At 44.7% G+C, this 18,884-nt stretch overlaps 1 protein-coding gene across 4 annotated transcripts in view; it reads right to left on the bottom strand.

Moving 5' to 3' along the window:
• The window catches only part of xpo6 (exportin 6), a 129,235-nt gene that overhangs the window by 4,133 nt on the left and 106,218 nt on the right, over window positions 1-18,884 (bottom strand). For 3 of the 4 annotated variants that reach the window (XM_052020742.1, XM_052020743.1, XM_052020745.1), the window contains 7 exons: window positions 18,551-18,740; window positions 17,790-17,945; window positions 16,303-16,417; window positions 9,962-10,133; window positions 9,375-9,536; window positions 7,965-8,063; window positions 5,712-5,942 (listed from right to left, as the gene is read on the bottom strand). In XM_052020742.1, coding sequence (XP_051876702.1) covers window positions 5,712-5,942; window positions 7,965-8,063; window positions 9,375-9,536; window positions 9,962-10,133; window positions 16,303-16,417; window positions 17,790-17,945; window positions 18,551-18,740 — 1,125 coding nt within the window. The remainder of the gene's footprint in view (window positions 1-5,711; window positions 5,943-7,964; window positions 8,064-9,374; window positions 9,537-9,961; window positions 10,134-16,302; window positions 16,418-17,789; window positions 17,946-18,550; window positions 18,741-18,884) is intronic. The other variant, XM_052020746.1, reaches the window with a different exon arrangement.

Here is an 18,884-nt window from a genome sequence, read left to right as displayed (position 1 = left end):
TACCAGAGAGGCGTGCTGAGTGCTAATTCCTACAGCTGTTTCCGCTGGAGTTGAGAAGGGTAAGTGGGAACCCGATGGAGGCCACGATCCTGAAGTGTCATGACGAGTGGTTAGATTGTAATCAGAGGGTGTGCATTTAAGGTAAATCATGAGGAAACAGCACGAGGTTTAAAAAAAATATTTACTTGGGGTCTGAATGTCAAATTATCTGCCACAAAATATTGTTAAATCCTTACCACAAAAAGTAATTATGTCACTTGAAAGGGGAATATTAAGAGCTTCAGAAGAGAGCAGTGGCTCATGGAATAAAACAATGCAGTGCAAGACAATTGTGTAAAGCAAGGTCCCACAACTAAACAGAAGATAATCTGATATAGTTATGTTGTCTGTCGCTAATTCCATAGTCCTATTCCAAAATGGTGCCAAAGAGTCATGGTTTAAACATTCTTCACAAGAAACTGCTCTCCCATCATTGTAGGCATTGGTTACGAGCAAAGTCTCTGGACTGGGAGTTGAACCCACAACTCTGAAGGGAGAGTGCTACCAGTCACAGCCATAACTTTACTCTCAGCATCCCCCGAAGCTCCAAACAAAGAAGGGGACCAAGTTACCAAGGGGATAGAAGCAGAGCAGGGTTGGACAGGGTCTTCCTCCCAGCCTACCCCGACCTCAATCACTGCCACAAGCACCATCACCAGTAATCCTCAGTTTAACTGTAACTGGGCAACGCTGCAAATGGCCGATGACAATCCCCAGTGGCCATGAGATGGACACTCCATGACCTCCTTACTGGGCAGGGACTTTCCCCAAAAACGTAAATGTGAAGGGCTGGGGTCAGTTCAGTTCATTAATCAGTCAAAATATTCATGGCCCAACACAGACTTCAGGACATAATGTAGCAAGGCACAGGATTTCAGACTTTATGACAGAGGCTATTCTGTGCAAACATGCTGTAGATTTTTGCTGCACGCTTCTGGTCTTGCACCCTAATCCTCCTCAGTGGGTCCTTTGGGCACACATGCACTTTCGGAACACCAGAGCTAAGGGCTGATGTTGAACAGGTACAGGGGGCAACACATTAGATGAGAACTGTGGCATTGCCAGTATAACAGAGCGCTGTGCCCACATGCAGCAGGACAACTGAAGGACAGACCCGGCTGGAGCCAACAGCCTCACGGTTTCTAGTGTGGTCGGGGGTTTCAGCACAGTGTATGATTTCCATTTCCATTGCCACTCATTGTTTGGAGTTTCAGGGGATGCTGACTGTGTCCAGATGGAGTGCTACAAAGTCATGGCTGTGAGTGGCAACACTCCCTTCTGTGTCAAAAAATCATAGGTTCAAGTCCCAGTCTAGAGATCTCGGCTCCTAGTCAATGAGTAGCTCAGCAGTGCTACAGGAAGGTAAAATGGTGGAAGGATGTTAAACCATGTGCCTTTGGTACCATTTGGCTACAAGACCTCCAGAAACCGACCTTTAAGTCTGCACTGCATGTCAGTGATTAGGAACAGGCCACTGCCTCTTCAGCCTGCTCTAACATTCAATAACATCACGGCTGCTCTGACTCCAACCCCACATTCCCACCGACCCCGGTAACCGTTCAACCCCTGTTCCTCAAACATCTACCAGCTATTTACGTGTTGCCCTAAATATCTTCAAATACTCCTCTTCCACCATCACTTGAAGACAGCTCCAAAGACTCCGGGCCCTCAGAGCCCTGCACCTGCCTATCACTACCTCTTACCTGCATCTATCACCACCCTGTGCCCACCCCACGGTGTTATTATGTAGTTATAATAAAGAACTACAGTTCCCAGCAGGCAATGCAAGTGGTCACATGAGGGAAACAGGAAGTGGCTGGAAAGAACGGGGAAAAGCAGCCAGCCTGTCTGTTGCAGCCTGTTGTTTTGTTTTAATAAATGTTCCAATGTTAAATCCACACCAAGTTTGTCTTGTGATGAAGAACAAACATAACAGCCACCTCCCCTCTTTTGTCCACCTATCACTGCTCTGCTTTTCCCTCCTATATATTGGGCTTCCCCTTTTCCTATCTTCAGTCCTGAAGAAGGGTCCTGATCCAAAACATTGACTGCCTGCTTTTCTCCACAGATGCTGCCTGGCCTGCTGAGTTCCTCCAGCATCATTGTGTTTTTCATCCAGATTCCAGCATCTGCAGTCCTTTGTTTCCCTCAGAGATGAAATTGCCTATCTGCCTTAAATGGGCACTGGAGACAATTCTGCCCATTTTATTCATGCCAGATCTTTCAATAGTTCTTCCCCTGGTCCCTTCTCCATTGACACACACTTTTCCTGACCAGATATTTATTCAATTCCTTCAAATGCCACAACAAATCCACTTCCACTGCAACTGCAGGACATGCATTCCTGATTCCAATCAATGAGACATAAAAAAGATTTTCCTCATGTCACTCTTAACTTGGCTTTATGTTGTGCCCATGACCTCTAGTCCTCAACCCCTCCACCAATAGCCCACCTCTCATCATTTCATATCCTTCTATAAAATCTCCCCTCATCCTTTCTCTTAAGTTCCTAGGAGTGAACATCACCAACAGCCTATCCTGATTCAACCAAGTAGACACCACGGCCAAGAAAGCTCACCAGCGCCTCTATTTCCTCAGGAGGCTAAAGAGATTTGACACATCCCCATTGACACTCACCAATTTTTATAGATGCACCACAGAAAGCATCCTATCTGGATGTATCACAGCTTGGTATGCCAACTACTCTGCCCGTGACCGCAAAAAACTGAAGAGAGTTGCGGACACAGCTCAGCACATCATGGAAACCAGCCTCCCCTCCATGGACTCTGTCTACACCTCGCTGACACAAGAGATTCTGCAGATGCTGGAATCTGGAGCAACACACGTAAAATGCAGGAGGAACTCAGCAGGTCAGGCAGCATCTATGGAGGGAAATAAACAGCCAACGTTTCAGGACTGATGAAGGGTCTCAACCTGAAACGTTGACTGTTTATTTCCCTCCATAGATGCTGCCTGACCTGCTGAGTTCCTCCAGCATTTTGTGTGTTACACTTCCTGCTGCCTCGGTAAAGCAGCCAGCATAATCAAAGACCCCACCCACCCCTCTCCCATCAGGCAGAAGATACAAAGGCCTGAAAACACGTACCAGGCTCAAGGACAGCTTCTATCCCTCTGTTATACGACTATTGAACTGTCCCCTTGTACGATAAGATGGACTCTTGACCTCACCTTGTTATGGCCTTGCACCTTATTGTCTACCTGCATTTTCTCTGTAACACTTTATTCTGCATTGTTATAGTTTTCCCTTGTTCTACCTCAATGTACTGATGTGATGAAATTAACTTATGGATAGCATGCAAAACAAGTTTTTCACTGTACCAATTTACCGATCTGAAACCAGGCCCAGTCTCTCCAATACGCCCCAGGAACCACTCTCTGAAATCTTTTCTCCACCCTCTCTAAAGCCTTCACACCCTTCCTGTAATGAGGCAAACAGAACTGAGCACCATACTCCACTTGAGGCCAGACCAGTGCTGTTTTAAATGTTCAGCAGGACTTCCTTCCTCTACCCAATGCCTCTACAGTGACCCCCTAGTTCTAGGTTCTCCCACACGATGTAACACCCACTCCATATCCACACTGCCAGGTCCCTTAGGTTCTCACTTGCTTCAATAACTGTAGTAATTCAAGTAGTTTCAGATGTTTGTGATTAGGATTCACTGTTCTCCAGCTGCTGGTGAGGCTGGGGCTTGGAGACCAAGTTACTGCTGCAACTACGTACAGGTAGGGGAGCTCATCACCGATCCAGGACTGAACAATCCCGCTGGCCGGATGTGGCGCACCATGGCATTAGCACATTCATCAATGCAGCAGCACCACCACCTGTTCTGCCATTCAATACAATCACGGCTATAAAGATCTCTAGTCCCAACCCCACAAGCCTTGACACCCACCTCCCCCCAGTTCAAAAATCTCATCAGTCACAGCTCCCGGGGTGGTAGAATTCCAAAGTTTCCAACCCTTGGAGAAATTTCTCCTCAACCCAACTTTAAGCGGATGATGTTTTATCTTACGACTGTCCCCCAACTTCTTGATTCCTCCATCAGGAACTGCAGCAACTCACTAAGACTCCTCAGACAGCACCTTCCAAACCCACTGTCTCTACCAGCTAGAAGGACAAGGGCAGCAAAAGCACAGGGATCACCACCAGCTAGAAGTTCCCCTCCAAGCCACACCCCATCTTGACGTGGAAATATATGGCCATTTCTTCACTGTTACTGGGTCAGGATCCTGGAACTCTCTAACAGTGTTGTGGGTAGGCCCACATCCCAAGGACTGCAGTGGTTCAAGGCAGCAGCTCACCACCACCTTCTCAAGGACAATTAAATGCCGGTCTTGCCCACAAATGCCCAGATGCCAAAAAACAAAGAGTTAAAAAAAAGTCAAGGGAAACATCATGTCAAGTCCTGTAGGAATCTGGCGTGGTCCAATGAAATCACCCCTCATTCTTCTGCACAGTGCAGGCCCTTCAATTACTCTCTTGTTGGATTAGACAAACTCCAGCACAGGAATTAATGTGAAGGACATTCAGTGCTGCGTTCCATCACTTCCTTGGTTAGGGAGACCAGACCTGTACCCAACGTTTCAGGTGCCGCCCCCATAAAACAAGAGTCGTGTAATCTTGTACTGAAATCTTTTCGAAATACAGACCAACATACTGTCTCCCTTCCTAATTGCTTATTGTACCTGGATGCTAACTTTCAGTGATTCGTATACAAGGACACCCAGATGCCTCTCTCACTATTTAAAGATTTACCAAAGTGGATGAGTTGACATTTTCCATGCGATATTTCATCTGCCACAGCCCTGCCCATTCACTCAGCCTGTCTATATCCCATCTGGACCTTTGGCACCTGCCATGGTCACACCCTAAATCATGGTACAAGGGCATTCACCTCTCCCCCATTTAAAGATCACACACCAGTTAAACAATATTCTGCTTTTCTACTCTTCCTGTTTGTCTCCTCTTCAAAACTTACCTTCTCACCTATCTTTACATCATCAGCAAACTTCAATATACCTGGCCCCTCCATCTAAATCATAACTATCAATAATAGATGTGAGATCCCAGAACTAAACACTGCGGAACCCACTAGATATAACTTGTCAACCTGAAATTAACTTCCCTTGTTTGCAGTCAGTTCATGAACCGTTTATCTACACTAGTATTACTCTCAACCCCACAGACCCCTTGTGGCAGCTTTTGGAAATCCAAATACCCCACACCGACTGGTTCCCTCTCATCTACCGTGCTAGTTACATTCTCTTCCTCAAAATGATGCCGACTCTGGCCAGTCACATTACGCTTTCAATGCTGTGTTATCACTTCATTAACAATGGAGTTATCTGACGTCAGGGTCTTGAGCAGCAGATTCTGTTGAGTCGGTTCACACTGCCTCCAATCAAACACTGCACAGCCTTCAGCTGAAGTGCATCTTCTTCCTTGTTTTAGGGAAAGTGCACTCTGATATTTGCCTCATACGTCACTTACCACAGAGAGAAGTCAGAGCCACTTAACACAACACTCTATAATATAGCATTAAGTAAGAGTAGGAGAACTTTAAGGACTCCCTTTGGCAGTGGTGCAAGAGTTGCAGAAACATTTGTTTTTCTAGTGCCTTTGTAGGATTCCACATCTTCCAGTAACTAACCCTGTCCATTTTGAAGTTCCTGCCGAGCACTGTTCTCTGATTGGAGTCAATACCATCACAATTGGCCAGGAACTGGGGTAAAAATACAGCGTAAAAGCTGCTAAAGTCCACAGAGGCCATGTTGTATACAGCGATCCCGATTTCCTCCTGCAGTAGGTCGTGGGACTTGTGGACCAGAACTTGCAGCAGCACGTTGACAAATTGAAAGAGCATGGTTGTCCGGAAGATTTTCTGGCAGGGAAACAAAAAGACTATTGAGCAGGAGGAAAAGCAGCTTCAAAGTCTGTAAGTCTAAACGGCCTTGGTGGGGACCGGCTGCAAGGCCCTGCACGTCTTCCTACAACAAGCAGATTGACACAACTGGCACTACAGGATTCAACACCAGTTGACAGACTGCAGCAATGATATTCTGTACTTTACAATTCCAAAGAACATCACCCCTCTTAAATCAGTGAATTTGAATATGAATGCAGCAAAGTATTTTAAACTGCTAAACTTGTCCTGCTGCTGAACTGTTTACATTGTTTCTTTAGATTTCTAGGCAGTCAATTTTATATTTAGAATCAAACAGCAGCAAACAGGCTGCACTCTAAAACTGGCTCACAGTGGAAACAGGCTCAAGTTGTTACATAAACACAAGAGGATTTCTTCCTGTCAGCCTCAAAAGTTTCAGTCATTAAATACCGTGAAATAATTCCTTGCTGCCAACTAACTAAAAAGGTAAGAAATTGCAAGAGCGAGTCATAGAGTTGTGCAACATAAATAAAGGTCATTCGGCCCACCGTGTCTATGTCGACCATCCTGCCTATCTATACCAATCCCACTTGCCTGCATTAATTCCATATCCCTCTACACCCTGCTCATTCACGTACCTGGCCAGATCACCCTTACATCTTGTTGCTGTTCCTGCCTCCACCACATCCTCTGGCAGCTCATTCCAGACACCAACTACTCACTGAGTGAAAAAATTACCCTTCATATCCCCTTTAAACCTCCTTCCTCTCACCTAAACCCATGTCCTGTACCTTAGACACCCCTACCATGGGAAACAGACTCTGGCTATCCACCCCAAGTCTCTCCTGATTTTATACACCTCTATCATGTCATCTCTCAGCCTCACTTGCTCCAGGGAAACAGACCCAGCCTATCCAATCTCGCCTGATGACTCAAGCCTTCGAATTCATGCAGCATCCCTGTGAATGTTTTCGGCACTCTCTCCGGCTTAATCACATCCTTCCTATAGTGTGGCGACCAGAACTGAACACAATACTCCAGGTGCGGCCGGACCAACACTTTGTACAACCGTAATGTGACGTCCCAACCCTTACACTTAATGCCTTGACCGAAGGCAAACATGCCAACCGCTTTCTTCATCACTTAATCTGCGGCGCCACGTTCAGGGATCTATGTGCTTGTACCTCTAGGTCTCTCTGTTCAACAGCACTCCCCAGGGCCCAGGCATTCACTGTGTATGTCCTGCCCTGGTTTAACTTCCTAAAATGCATCTCCTCGCAATTGTCCAAGTTAAATTCCACCCTGCCGTCCCCTTGCCCACTATCCTGTTGTGACCTTAGACGACCTTCTTCACTGTCCAGTACACCACCAATATTGGTGTCATCTGCAAACTTACTAACCACACCACCTACACTCTCATCCAATCATTAATATACACGACAAACAACAGGCGATTCAGCACCGGACGCTGCATAATAGTATAAAATCACACGATGAAAATTATGATAAAAGCAACTTTCACCAGTTTATTAACCAAAATTTGCAAAAATGCTTGATAATTTGCAATTGTAACAGTATAACAAAAGGAAATAACAGTTCTTTCTTTGGATATTGATATTGTTACAAAGATATTTGCCATTTTCTTAAAAAGAAACAGCTTTAGTTATTTGTTTGATTCTACCATTGCTGTAAATCTTTGTATGGAGGTCCAGTAAGCGTTATCTGCTTCTCCCTCCCCACTCTGTAAGCAGAATATCTATTTCTAGCTCTCTGGATGGGTTTTTAAATGATCTTCACCTCCCTCTGTAAGATGTACTACTGAAAGGGGAAGTGTACATTTGATGGATTTTCCCTCATTTCCAATGGCCACGAATTGTCAGAGACTTTCAGTGCTTCAGGACTGTACACGATTCAAACACTTCTCCAAACTGTGTTTGGGGAATGCAGTAACCACTCCAAGAGGGTCAGAAGTAAAATGCCAGAGTGAAGGAACCCATTGTAAACCCGTGCACCACTTACCTTGTGGTACAGCTTGTGCTTGGTGTTGAGTGTCTCCAGGTAAAACAGGTTCTGTTTAAAGATCTGAATATCTGGTTGCAAAAAGGACTGTCCAAAAGCCTGGCAGAAGAAGCAGCAGTGTGTTGGATTTAAGATTTCATCAACAGCTCACAATACAGTCAGAGCCCTCCCAGTTATGTCATCATACGAATCTAACCTTCCCCTGTGCAGTAGAGGGTAGCAGTAAATTTCCTGGAGCAATGCCATGTGCTCGACGTGAACTTTCGCTGCAATTAGATCCAAAGGCAGAGCTAAGAGCAGCTTCAGGGATTCTGACTATGGTCAGACCAATGGCAAGCAACTGTACTGTGTAAAGAATGGATGTTCACACAGCACACCTCCCCAATCTTTGAGACTTGCTAAATCATTTTATAGCCAAGTACTTCTTTAAATGGAATTGGTTTATTATTGTCACATGTACCGAGGTACAGTGAAAAACTTTGTTTTGCATGCCATCCATACAGATCATTTCATCACATCAGTGCATTGAGGTCGTACAAGGGAAAACAATAACAAGATGCAGAATAAAGTGTCACAGCTACAGAGAAAGTGCAGTGCAGGCAGACAATAAGGTGCAAGGTCATAATGAGGTAGATTGTGAGGTCAGGAGTCCATCTTATCATCCTAGGGAACCATTCAATAGTCTTATAACAGTGGGATAGAAGCTGTCCTTGAGCCTGGTGGTACGTTTTCAGGCTTTTGTATCTCCTGCCCGATGGGAGGGGGAGAAGAGAGAATGTCCGGGGTGGGAGGGGTCTCTGATTATGCTGGCTGCTTTACCGAGGCAGCAAAATGTACCAACTGTTGTAATATAGGAAACACAGCAGTCAATGTTCACACTATAACTCGACAAGTGGCAATAACCAGATATACCATTTGTGACTTAAAAGCAGAAATACCAGAAATACTGAGCAGGTCAAGGCAACACCTATTTCTGTTGCCACAGATACTACTGTGGTGTTAATGGAAGGTTATTGTTCTCTCTCCACAGATGCTGCCTGACCTGCTGAATATTCTGATGAAGGGGATGAGGGAATGAAATCCTGATGAAGAATCTCGGCCCGAGACTTTGACTGTTCATTTCCCCCCCATAGGTGCTGCCTGATCTGCTAAGTTCCTCCAGTGTTTTGTGTGTGTTCCTGCTGAATATTTTCCAGCATTTTATTGTGAATTTAAATATCCAGCATCTGCAGTTCTTACTTGATTTTCAAACAGTTTGCCATGTTGATGAAGAAACAAATGTTCATAAATGGTTTCACTTGAATAGAGCAATAGGACCTCAATCCTGTACTGAAGTACCTAACTGAAGGACAGCAAGCTCGAGACAACAAAGACCCTAACAACAAACACCCCCCCAGTAAGCCGAGGTACCTGCATCGCAGAAACAAACTGGGCCTCATTCTCCATTGGTTCCTCAGCTGTTCCACGCTGAACACTGGCCAGGACAGAGGACTTAAAGAAAAATCGCCAGTTGTTGTGCAGAATCTGGTAAAGCAGCTCGAACAACTCCATCTTCACATCTGGCGAGGACCGCTGGAGAGCAACACAAAATTAGAGTAAAGAAGCCAGCAAAAAGAGAACACGAAACGCCCTGTAACCTGACTGGTCTAGGATCCAAAACAATCCCAAATAATCACTGCGGATTAGACACAGCACTGACAGTCCTTGCACTGGTTCCAATGTGGAGCTTAAACAAAGAGCACAGAGGAACACAATGTTATAAGCCACACAGTCCTTTAAGCCCACTTCTTCATTCATGGACTTTAACTCTGCTTTACCGCCCCATTCCCACATCCAAAAAATTACTCTGAAAATACTCTGGTACAGAATCCCAAAAATATTCTGACAAAGGCTGACCTCAGAATTCAGTGACACAGCTGCACTAAAGGTGACCAACAGAAGTGAACACAAGAGTCTGTTAGAGTAGCTTTGGAAGTGCAGGAGTATCGCAGCTTTACCTCAGCTACGATGGGGTAGACCTGCTCCATGCAGAGGGAGATGATGCTGGGGAGGAATGGCTTGAACACTTGCCCGGGTTCCTGGACCACCACCTGCAGAATCTTTAAAAACTTCTCCACCACACGGCAACCACCACTGCCCTCCTCGAGAATACTTTCCGCCAGTTGCTCCCTGTGTAACAGAAGGTGAAAACCCACGTTATACACAGGACCCAGAACCAGATGGATGAATTGATTCCACAAGCTGGACCAAATGTATGTGATCTACTAGCCATTACAGAGAAGTGGTTACCAGGTAACCAAGGCGAGGAACTGAACATTCAGGTAATGACATAACAGAAATTGGGCAGAAAAGAAGAGGGATGGGTCTGACTACAGAGGATGAGGCCAGGCACGGTGGTGTAGCAGTTAGCGTAATGCTTTACAACACCAGTGACCTGGGTTCAAATCCAGCCACTGTCTGTAAGGAGTTTGTACATTCTCTGTGTCTGCGTGGGTTTCCTCCCACATTCCAAAGACGTACGGGTTAGGAAGTTGTGGGCATGCTATGTTGGCGCCGGAAGAGTGGTGACACTTGCGGGCTGCCCCCAGAACACTCGACGCAAAAGATGCATTTCACTGTGTATTTCGATATACATGTGACTAATAAAGAAATCTTATCTTATCACTGAAGTGATAATGCATGATATTGGCTCAGAAGCTCAAAATGTAGCAGTTTGGGTAGAGATAAGAAAGGGTAGAATGTCACTGTGCTGTGGTAATATAGGCCCCCTAACAGCTATATGGTAGGACTGCAAGAAAGGTGCTGCAATAATCACAGGGCGATTTTAATCACCATATGGATTAAACCAATCAAGTTGGCAAGGGTGGCCCCAAGGACACGTTCCTAAAGTGTGTTTAGGGTGGCTTCTTACGGAACCCGACCAGGGCACAGGCCATTTTATCTGGTGTAATGGGACAGGATTTATAATCTCAGAGTAAAGGATTTCCTAGGAAACAGCAACCACAGCACAGTAGAACTGAATATTCAGTTTCAGTGCAAGAAACTTGGGTCTGAAACTAGTGTCCTAATCGTAGATAACGTCAATTACAATAGTATGAGGTCATTATTGGCTAATACGGACTGGAAAATTAGATTAAGAGTAAGGCAGTAGATTAGCAGCAGCAGATGTTTTAGAGATTTTAGATAAAATTTAGCAATAGTATATTCTGGAGAGTAAGAAAAACTCCTGAAGATGCACCAACCCGGGCTTACTGAGCAAGTTAACAAAGGCATCAGATTGAAAGAAGCACACAATGTTGCAAAAAAATAGGCTAGAGGACTGAAAATTTTAAGAAACCAAAGGATGGGTGAAAAAGTTGTAGCGGGAGAGCAGGGCACGAGTAACCAAATAATACAAATCGACAGCAAGGGCTTTTACAGATCTGTAAACAGGGTAACCAAAGAAAATATTGCTTCCTAGGGGATGAGACTAGGAAATTCATGATAGAAACAGAATTGGCAGAGATTCTAAACAATCATCCTGGATCAGTCTTAGAGTCATAGAACATGGAAGCAGGCCTTTTGACCCAGCTAATCCACAGCAGCCACCTAGGACCCATTTACACTAATCCTAAACTAACGGCTCCAGCAACCCGGGGTAATCAGTCCTCGACCCAAAACGTCAACAGTACCTCCACAGATGCTGCCCGACCCTCCAGCAGCTCCTTTTGTATAAGAGTGCTTGGGGACAACATGCAGACATAGTGTGGCTAACTAACAGAGAAGAGTTGGGAGAAATGGGTCATTTTCAGGTTGGCAAGCTGTAACTGGTGTGGGCCACAGAGATCAGTGCTGGGACCTCCATTCTTTGCAATCTGTGGTCAATGACGTGGATGCAACCAGGTGTACTGTAGTCACGTTTGTCGACGATACCAAAATAGGTGGGTTATTGGAATGCACAAAGAGCCTGCAAAAGGATGTAGATAGGTCAGCAAGTTGGCAGATAGCCCATAATGTGGGAAAATTGAACTTATTCACTTTGGAAAGAAGAATGAAAAAGCAAATTATTATTTAAATGGAATGAGACTACAAAATGTCGTGCAACAAACAATCTACTAGAGGAACTCAGTGGGTCGAGCAGCTTCTTTGTGTGATAGTGTGCAGTGAGGATGGTAAGAAGGACAGGCAGGTGAAAAGTCAGGACAATTTCTGAACAATAGAAGTACAACAAAATCAATAGCAGATACTGGACTAAATGTACTATATTTAAATGCAGATAGCATTAGGAATAAAGTAGATGACCTAGTGGCACAACTACAGATTAATAAATACGACATTGTGGCAATCACCGAGTCATGGCTTTATGACGGATGTGTTTGGGAACTAAATGTCCAGGGGTACACAGTGTATAGGAAGGATAGGTGGGTAGGCAGAGGGGGAGGTGTGGCCATGATGGTTACTAATGATATAAAATCAATAGAAAGGAAGGACATTGGGTCAGAAGAGGTGGAATCCTTATGGGTGGAGCTAAGAAATAGTAAGGGTAAAAGGACAATAGTAGCAGTTATATATAGGCCCCCTAATAGCAGTCAGGAAGTTGAACATATGTTGCAGTTTGAAATAGAAAAGGTGTGCCAGAGTGACAACGTGAAGATAATTATGGGGGATTTTAACATGAAGGTGGACTGGGAAATCCAGCAAGGCAGTAGATCCCAGGAGAGTGAGTTTGTGGAATGTCTACGGGACGGCTTTTTGGAGCAACTTGTTGATGAGCCCACCAGGGGATCGGTTGTTTTGGATTGGGTGCTGTGTAATGAACCGGAGGAGATTAGGGAACTAAAGGTAAAGGAACCATTAGGAGCTAGTGATCACAATATGATTGAGTTAAGTTTCAAATTTGAGAAGGAGAAGCTGATAACTGTTATATCGATATTTCAGTGGAACAAAGGAAATTACAGTGGTATGAGAGAGGAGTTGGCCCAAATTGATTGGAAGAGTAAGCTAGCTGGAGGGACGGCAGAGCAGAAATGGATGGAATTTCTACAAAAAATAAGGAAAATGTAGGATAGGTAAATCCTAAGAAAAAAGGTTTTGAATGGAAAAAAGGCACAGATGTGGATAACGAGGCAGGCAAAAGGGAGGGCATACAAGGAAGCAAAAATTAGTGGGAAAACAGAAGATTGGGAAACTTTTAAAAACCTGCAGAAAGAAACTAAGAAGGTCATTAGGAAAGAAAAGATGAATTATTAAAGGAAGTTGGCAGATAACATTCGAAAGGATACTAAGAGTTTTTTTAAATATATAAGGAGTAAAAGAGAGACAGGTTGATATAGGACCAATTGATAACGGTGCGGGAGAGACTATAATGGATGATAAAGAGATGGCAGAGGAACTAAATGAGTATTTTGCATCGGTCTTCACTGTGGAGGACATTAGCAACATACCGGATAGTCAGGGGTCTCACGGAATGGAACTGAGTTTAGTTAAGATTACTAGAGAGAAGATGCTAGGAAAGCTAAATGGACTAAAGACTGATAAGTCTCCTGGACTGGATGAGGTGCATCCCCAGGTTCCGAAGGAGGTGGCTTTAGAGATAGTGGAGGCATTGGTGATAATTTTCCAGGAATCGATAGACTCCGGCATGGTTCCAGAGGACTGGAGGGTCACAAATGTAGTTCTGCTGTATAAGAAAGGTGGGAGGCAGCATAAAGGAAATTACAGACCTATTAGTCTGACGTCAGTGGTGGGAAAGTTATTAGAATTGATCCTCAAGGATAAGGTTATGGAATACCTAGAGGTGCAAGGCAAGATAGGTCCAAGCCAACATGGTTTCGTGAAGGGAAGATCCTGCTTGACCAACCTATTGGAGTTTTTTGAAGAAATCTCAGGTAGGGTGGATAAGGGAGAGGCGGTAGATGTTGTGTATTTAGACTTTCAAAAGGCCTTTGACAAGGTGCCGCACAAGAGACTGATTAATAAGATGAGAGGTCATGGAATTACAGGTAGGATAACAGAATGGGTGGAGCATTGGCTGGTTGGCAGAAAGCAAAGGGTGGGAATAAAAGGATTCTGTTCTGGTTGGCTACCGGTTACTAGTGGTGTTCCGCAGGGGTCGGTGTTGGGGCCGCTTCTTTTTACCCTGTACATTAACGATTTGGATGATGGAGTAAATGGTTTTGTAGCTAAGTTTGCGGATGACACCAAGACAGGTGGAGGAGTAGGGAGTATTGAAGAGACAGGAAAGTTGCGGAGAGACCTAGGTTGTTTAGGAGAATGGGCAAGGAAATGGCAGATGAGATACAATGTTGAGAAATGTGCCATTGTACACTTTGGAAACAGAAATAAACGGACAGATTATTATCTAGAAGGGGAGAAAATTCAAAGTACAGAAGTACAAAGGGACTTGGGGTACTTGTGCAGGATACCCTAAAGGTTAACCACCAGGTCGGATCGGCGGTAAGGAAATCGATTGCTATGTTAGCATTCATTTCAAGAGGTATAGTGTATAACAGTAAGGAAGTGTTGATGAGGCTCTACGGGGCACTAGTGAGGCCTCATTTGGAATACTGTGTACAGTTTTAGGCCCCATATCTTAGGAAGGATGTGCTGAAGTTGGAGAGGGTTCAGAGGAGATTTACGAGGATGATTACTGGAATGAAAGGGCTTACATATGATGAGCGTTTGTCGGTTCTTGGACTGTACTCACTGGAGTACAGAAGAATGAGAGGGGACCTCATAGAAACATTTAAGATGTTGAAAGGACTGGACAGAGTAGATGTGGCCAAGCTGTTTCCCTTGGTGGGTGAGTCCAGGACCAGAGGGCACAATCTTAGAATTAGAGGGTACAGGTTTAAAACAGAGATGAGGAGAAATTTCTTTAGCCAGAGGGTGGTGAATTTATGGAATTTCTTGCCACGTACAGCAGTGGAGGCCAGATCATTGGAGGCGTTTAAGGAGGAGATAGATAGATATCTAAATAGTCAAGGTATCAAGGGATAGGGGGATAAGGGTGGAAATTGGGGTTAGAATAGTTTTGTTTTGCTCATGGAGCAGACTCCCCCCCCCCCCCATTTCTCATTTCTTCTTTTCTTTGGAGCAGACTCGATGGGCTGAATGGCCTACTTCTGCTCCCTTGTCTTGTGATCTTGTGAAAGGAATTGTTGACGTTTCGGGTCGAGACCCTGTATCCTCCAGCAGATTGTTTGCTGCATCAGATTCCAACATCTGCAGTCTCATGTCTACAAAATGTTGTGGTACAGGAAGATCTGAGGGTCCCTGTACATGAAAAACAAAGGACTGACATATAGATCCAGCAAGTAATTAGAAAGGCTAATGGAATGATGGCCTTTACTGCAAGGGTTTGCAGCAAGGAAGGAAGTTTTGATGCAACTTTATAGTCACCCATATTCGACAGATTATGAGAAGGATTTTTTTAAATCTGAAAACATTATGAATCTTTAGAATTCTCTACCCCAAGAGAGCGGCGGAGGTGCAGTCATTGAATATATTCAATGCCAGTTAGACCTACTACAAACAAGGGGTATGGGGAGGAAGCAGGAAGCGGTCCGTGGCCAAGACTGGGCCAGCCAAGGGGCTGACGACCTACTCCGCGTTCACGTGCTTTTTATATATATAAAAACATCAGCTGTCGGATGTGAGCACTGCTGGCAAACTCAGTAGTTAATGCCCATGCTTAGTTAGCTTGGAGACAGTGGTTGTGAACTACTTTCTTGAACCACTAGTCCTTGTGGTGGAAGTACTCCCACAGAGCTGTTGCAGGAGTTTAACCAGTGATGGAGGAGGAACAACAACGCCGCCACATCAGTAAGGTGTTCCACTTGGAGAGGAATGTAAAACAGAAAATGCTGAAAAATTCAATAGGTCAGGGAAACAGTCGACGTTTCAGGTCTGTGACCCTTCGTTAGAACTGAGGGCAACTTGCTAGTGAAGGTACCTCCATGTTTTTACCTTCCAGCTGGTAGAGGTCGTAGGTCTGGGAGGTGCTGTCGGTCTCAACATCTTACGACACAGACTATGGCCACGTGGCCCATAAAGCTTGTGCTGGGTTTCGGAGCACAAATGCTTAGTCCCACACTCTTGTTGTTGTTATAACCCTGCAGGGCCCTCATTTTCAAAACCAACCAAACTTCCCATTTAAGATCATTAATTAATTAGTTTCATATACCTTTTAGGAAAAGTGTCTGATCCAAAGATCTTTCATTCCTTTAAGGTTTTTTTGGCGGTGATATTACGTCTACAGGCCTGGTTACTGACCCACTTGCCCAAAAGACTCTTCTCATTCCACAACCCATCTTTAAAAGTTCTGGCCCTCATCACTTGCTCCGACGAGGCTGTTTACCTGGTGAACATGTTGAGGAACGTCTGGATGATCTGTTCTGTAAAGGGAACTCCCATCTGCACCCTGAGGCCTTGAAACAAAGTGAGGAAGAAGCTGAGCATCTCATCAGTGATACCTGAAAGACAGAGGGGACACCAGTGTTAGGCTCCAGGAGGCTTCTTTTTATTTACACCTTGTCGGGAACATTTGGACACAGCGAGGACACATCATACAGCTACAGTGCTGTAGGAAGTCTGATGCTACAGGAAGGAGAACAGCAGTGATATGACGCAAACAACTACCACCAGCTCCAACAAGCTTCTTTCACTCCATGTCCTTGAAAAAGGAAATTGGATTTAAAACTGCAACTACTACTTAATGCTTTGGAAATACTTTCCTGCCTCTGAGCCCTTATGAACTTTGCCAACTTGTGAGATTTCTAATAGGGTGTCAATCACAAAAAATACCAACATCCTTGTATTCCCAGAAGTATCTTTGAAAACCTTTTAAACAAGCACCATTTCTTATGAGACATGACTTGGCAGTTCAGAAATAGCAAGCTTTCACTAACTATGGCACAGCCACACCTCCAACCCCACCTTCCCAGCCCTGACAACACAACTGCAGTTATGCAGATTACCATGCGTGAGACTGGAATGCCAAACAGTGATAACGGCACAAGAGGTCTTGCTATACAAACCAGGTTGATCAGCATGAAGAGTACTTCACCGATAAGGTGGACTCCCAATAAGGATAAAGTCAGGATACACCATTCTGAAATTGAAGAGAAACCAACCTCCCATCAAGAACAACATTCTACAACACCTTCACTGGAGGTACTCAATTCAATATTCACAGGAACAGGGGGTTCCAGCCTCTTGAACCTATTGATATTCATCTGCTGATCTTTATGTTAATCCTTCCTACCTACCTTGGTTCCATCACCATAATACCATTAGCCAACAAAAACCTTTCACTCTCAGTATTGATGTAATGGCAGAGATTCTTTGGGACAGGTCAAATGGATTGTAGTGTAGTTGGATCTTGTACTTGCTATGATTGGACACAGTGAGACTACGTCAAAGCTGGGATTGCAGCACCCAAGATCTACCACCTTGGTTGGCCCCAGGCAGATTTTAAGTGGAATGCAGACAATTTTCCAGTGACAGGGCTGCTCACTCCTTGTACTTCAAACAGCTGAAGCTCAAGTACAGGACAGTAAGAGGCAGAAATGTTGGAAGGAAAGGCAGGTCAGACAGCAGCTATCTCCTTCTACTTGCAATCCCCCCTGCAATTAACAACCCTGCTGCCACCTCCACTCTCTCCTGGATTCCCACAGACATTCCCTTTATCCCTTTCACTCCTGCCCCATCTCTGGAACTTAAAACATGCTGGGGGTTTCTCAGTTCAGATCTGAAGCCTTAATTATTTCTCTCTCCACAGATGCTGCACAACTTGAGTATTTTGAGCATTTTCTGCTTTTATTTGTAAACTAAAGATTGCCTTACCAGGCTGGTGAATGAACACTGGGAAAAGTGCCAAGGAGACCTGCACCGACTCTTGAAGGGACTGGTAGCATATCTGACGGGATTTGGTCACCTCCCCAGAGATGTTCTCCACGATGTACCTCAGGATACTCAGTGTATCCTGTACAACCACTTTTGCTGAAACAAACGGATGAACAAGTTAAAAACAATGAATTAAATGAAGAACAGTTGCATTCTACAACCATTGCTGAAAGTCCACCAATGCTCAAAAGGAAAGTAGGACATTTACCATTTTTTAAAATTCATTTTTCAGGATCTAGCTATCACGGTGAGGCCAGCAGTTACTGCCCAGCAATAATTGCCAGGTGGTGGCAGCAAATACTTTGGGAAACGATAGTTGGAGGTGGACCACGTAACCCAAACCCCTGCCTGTACCCTTGTGCCCAAGACAATCAATTAGTGCTGGAATGAGCTAAGAGGAAACCCACAGTTTAAGGTTATTCATGGGACCAAAGCTTTTACACACCAGCATAACAAGCTGCTCCCCCTTTCTGAATCACCTTGTTGGTACAAGACTGCTAGAAAAGGTTTACATACTTTTCCTCAAACTAACAGATTTAAATGCCCCTTATTCTCCTCACGTTGGGTTTGCAGTTTATGGGATGAATTTGCCTCGTTCCTGACACATTGCTCTGTTCAGGAAGCAGAAGAGAAATCCTTACTCCGGAAACTAAATCTCACAGCAGTAAGCACATACAGGATAGATGCAGGAAGATACTCACTGTCTCCCAGACCCACTTTGCTCTGTGACAGTCCGGCATTGTCCTTGAGCTGGCGATATTCTCTGGTGAGGGTTGAAATGAGGTTGGCATGATTGGTAGAACGGACAGCCCACTGCTGCTCACTCTCAGGAAGGTTTGGCCACGGTAACAGCAACATGTTGGACAAGGCCCGACACACCAGCACCTTACCCTAAGTGGGAGTACACCACTTGTATCAAAGCAGTTAAACATATACACAAAACAAATGATGGAGGCAACTATCAGGGGTTTGTGGCTCATCTCCCCAGAGTTCTCACACCTCCCCACTGTTCTCACGCCATACATAAGAACACAG

The sequence above is a fragment of the Pristis pectinata genome, chromosome 8 (genome assembly GCF_009764475.1).
Source record: "Pristis pectinata isolate sPriPec2 chromosome 8, sPriPec2.1.pri, whole genome shotgun sequence".
Classification (NCBI taxonomy): Eukaryota; Metazoa; Chordata; class Chondrichthyes; order Rhinopristiformes; family Pristidae; genus Pristis; species Pristis pectinata.
The sequence above is the reverse complement of the archived record's forward strand: the minus strand, read 5'-3'. Positions and strand labels throughout refer to the sequence as shown.